This window comes from Alligator sinensis, unplaced genomic scaffold (genome assembly GCF_000455745.1).
Source record: "Alligator sinensis unplaced genomic scaffold, ASM45574v1 scaffold1317_1, whole genome shotgun sequence".
Classification (NCBI taxonomy): Eukaryota; Metazoa; Chordata; order Crocodylia; family Alligatoridae; genus Alligator; species Alligator sinensis.
In genome coordinates, this window is record NW_005842766.1 from 588,356 (window position 1) to 591,738 (window position 3,383).

General features: G+C 44.7%; 1 protein-coding gene across 1 annotated transcript in view; it reads left to right on the forward strand.

Moving 5' to 3' along the window:
* The first annotated feature begins 3,146 nt into the window (after nucleotides 1–3,146).
* The window catches only part of EDC4 (enhancer of mRNA decapping 4), a 62,597-nt gene continuing 62,360 nt past the window's right edge, over nucleotides 3,147–3,383 (forward strand). Inside the window, exon 1 of the mRNA XM_006034733.3 lies at nucleotides 3,147–3,187. Within this exon, the coding sequence (XP_006034795.1) occupies nucleotides 3,147–3,187 (41 nt within the window). The remainder of the gene's footprint in view (nucleotides 3,188–3,383) is intronic.

A 3,383-nucleotide genomic window follows, 5' to 3' on the forward strand; every position in this document is an offset into this window, starting at 1 on the left:
CCCGGGTCCAGCAGCCTAAACGTGCTCCCCGGGAGGTTGCGGGTCCCTCTGTAAACTGTGGTCCGGCCCGGTCTGGCTCCCAGGCCAGTCCCGCAACTAGGCCTTGCCCAAACAGTCGCTGGCTGAGAGCAGCCACCCTGGGCAGGGGTCTGATTCCCTTCTCTGGACCCAGTCACGCAGGTTAAGGAGCACTTGGCATTTTTGACTTGCACTGCCCCATTATTGATGTGGCCAGAACGCAGCCCCCAGGAGGCTCTCTGTTGCCCTCGTTTCAGAGGCTCAGCCCTCCAAGGCCCCTGCCCAGCTTGCAGCACTTCATCCCTGGGCGTCAGCATGCCAGCACGGGCCTCCATGGGGAACATCTTGTGTGTCCGACCATCCTGCTGCACGTGGCAGAAAACCTCACTGGCCAGGTCCCGTGGCAAGTTTGGTCAATGTGTTTACGTGACGAGCCATTTACTTTCATTCAAATCAAATTACAGGAGCCCCCCTCGCAGGCTGCCAGCCTGGATCTCGGAGGGCTGTTGGGGGTGGGGAGGAGAGACGGGGCAAGAAGCTTTGAAATGCTGAGCTGCAGGTACTGTTTTCTATATTTCAAGCCTCATTAGATTTCTTAGCTCAGTTTGAAAGTTAAAATAAATAGTGAAAGAAAGAAGAGTGTTAAACCCTTGGTTCATCTTACTCTCAGCAGCTCTGTATCAGCTTTCTCTGGCTTTGTAAGTGGCGAGGCCTACCTTGGTTTAATAGTACCTGTTACGTTTCTGACGCTTTGCTACTTGACAGGGCCCTCGTGTGATTGTCACTCAGCTGCCTTAGAAGTTTCTAATTCCATACGCAGTGGGCACGTCTACACAAGATAATGAGCAGTAGACTAATTCTACTGCGCATTAGCACATCATGGCAAAAGCTGCGCTAATGTGCAATAGTATTAGTCTGCTGCATATTAAGCATCATGAAAAGACCGTGCACCGATTCTACTGCGCAATAGCAAAGGTTACTGTGCATGTAGTTAGTACTTCATATTTCAGGTACTAAACTTAATGCACAGTAACAATAACGTATTACTCCACATGCAGAGGCACCCAGTGTTGTCCGGTTGCAGGCTCAGAACAGTGGTCTGAATGAGTAGATTATGTTCAAGCCATTTATAACACTTCCATTTTGTTGTGTAGTTATATCCATTGTAGTTGTTCTTGAACCATGCTCAAGCTTTAGACTGTCTACCTATTTGGAAATTATTTGTCTTCCTGATCTAGGCGAAGACTCTTCTTATTCCATTACCCTGATAAGAGCATTTGATGCTTAATCTATGTACATGGGCAGTAGCAGCCCTGGCAACTTTGCTTTCCTCTTTAGTCTCATGGGCTGAATCTTCACCCCTTTGATGTAGCCATGGAGAGCAGGTTACACTACCTGGTCCATACACAAAAGGTGAGCAGGAAATATGAGGACAGAATTAAGATTGGCTAACAGAGAATTTCCTGGTTTTCATTTTTGTCTTCACTTTTGAGAGTTTGCAGGGGAGTTTCTTTTCTTACCAGTCTGATGATGTGATTGGATTGTTAGCCCAAGGATAGTCTGAAATAGAGCCTTCATTAGAATTAACCCCTTGTATTCTGGAATGGGGAATGTGATGTCCTCTGATTCCCTTTCACTTACTTCTTTATAGGTTGTTTTCTGTGAGGTACAGTAGCTGTAAGCAAGTGCTGCTCCAGTAGCTCAGATGCCCCTGGTTCATAATCCCCATTCTGTTTTCAGGCTCTTTACTGGATTGTCTGGATGGGCCACTTAGTCTCTCTGGAATTGTCCCTCTGTTCCCATGATGGATTGTTCACTGTACCCTCTTTAGTCCTGCTTATCTGAAGAAATCTGATCCCTGTCTCAAATCTCTCTTTCTGTTCTCTCCCAAAGCAGGAACAATCATCTGCATTGCCTGCTGAGTGATCCCACCGGTCAATCATGTGTTGAGTGAATGTATTTATTTATTTACCCACAAAAGTATTTTGTAACACATTAAAACCGTTCTTTGTGGTTAGTCAGGGTGAATTAATCTCAGCTTTTTTTGATTATTTTAAATGTCTTCTTTTTGTCTGTGGTTTCTTAAGCAGGCCCAGGGTTACAGTGCCATTTTTTTAGAATCTCTCTCTCTCCTCTATTGCAACAAATTTATAACTGCAGAACTGTCTCTGCCTCTTACACTAAAACCAGGTTCATTCTACTATCACTGTAGTGGCAAGTATCTGCTCCATCAAGGGCCTAGAGAGAGGGGCCTGGATTTTGAAAAGAAGGTATGTTCCATAGTTATCTAAAACTGCTTCTCTTGTTTCAGGTGGCCTGGCTGTTTCCTAAAGTATGAAGAAACTTCTGGTGGGAGCCAAGAAACTGGCTTAGGACTATGGTTATTCTGTCGTTCTCATCTCTCTTCCATCCTAATTATTATTCCTCCTCCCTAGGTCTTATTTTCTCTCTGTGTTCACAGACATCTCTACTTATTTCCATCTTATGTCTGTTTACATCTCTGGCCTGTCTTCTCCAAAACATTTCTAAAAGTAGATGCTAGTTGCCTTGCCCTGGAGTTGGATGGAATAAATTTGCTATCTGCTAAGTAATGGTTTTGTTAGGGAAACCCTGTAGGTGTCAACTGGATGTTAAGAAACTGGTAATAGAACCAGAATCTGCCTCTTTAAGGTATTCTCTAACTCCCAGAAGAGGAAGGGAGGAGGTAATTTTCCCCTTATAATCAACTTAATGTGGTTGCTGGATCCAACTTCATACTGCTTTCTCACACTTGCCTTGTTTTCAAGGAGTAGCTCTAAAAAGATACATGGCCTCTTAGGATTTGTTTTGAACAGTCTTGTTACCTGTCTGTCTCTGTAATTAGCTTAATGAGCACTAGGTAGCACAGTCTTACAGCGCACAAAAACAAGTGGTGCTCCTTGCACTTTCATAGATTCATAGATGTTAGGGGCTGAAAGGGACCTTATAAGATTGTCATGTTCCAAGAGACTAGATGGGGAATGCAGTCTTCAAAAAGCCAGAAGAGACCAACCTAGGGTAGAGAGGCAGAACTGGCTTGCAGATTAATAGTAGGAAGTTATGATCAACAGTAGTTCAGGAAGCACTTACTAGTAAGTAACTGATGGATCATGGTTAATGGGACTCTGCTGGGGCTGACGTTGATGTCTTTGTAAGTGGAGTAATATGATGGGATCGAGTCACCTATAGTTGATCTTGGAGCTGGAGGTATTGCTTGTGTAGCGGAGTTGAAAGACCCCAGGCAAAGCAGACTAGGGTAAAAAAGCTCTTGTTTAGGGTGAAGAATGCCGCTAGAAGCCTTGAATAGGGAGGTGAATTTGGGGAAGCCAGAAGGGGAAGCATTCCTG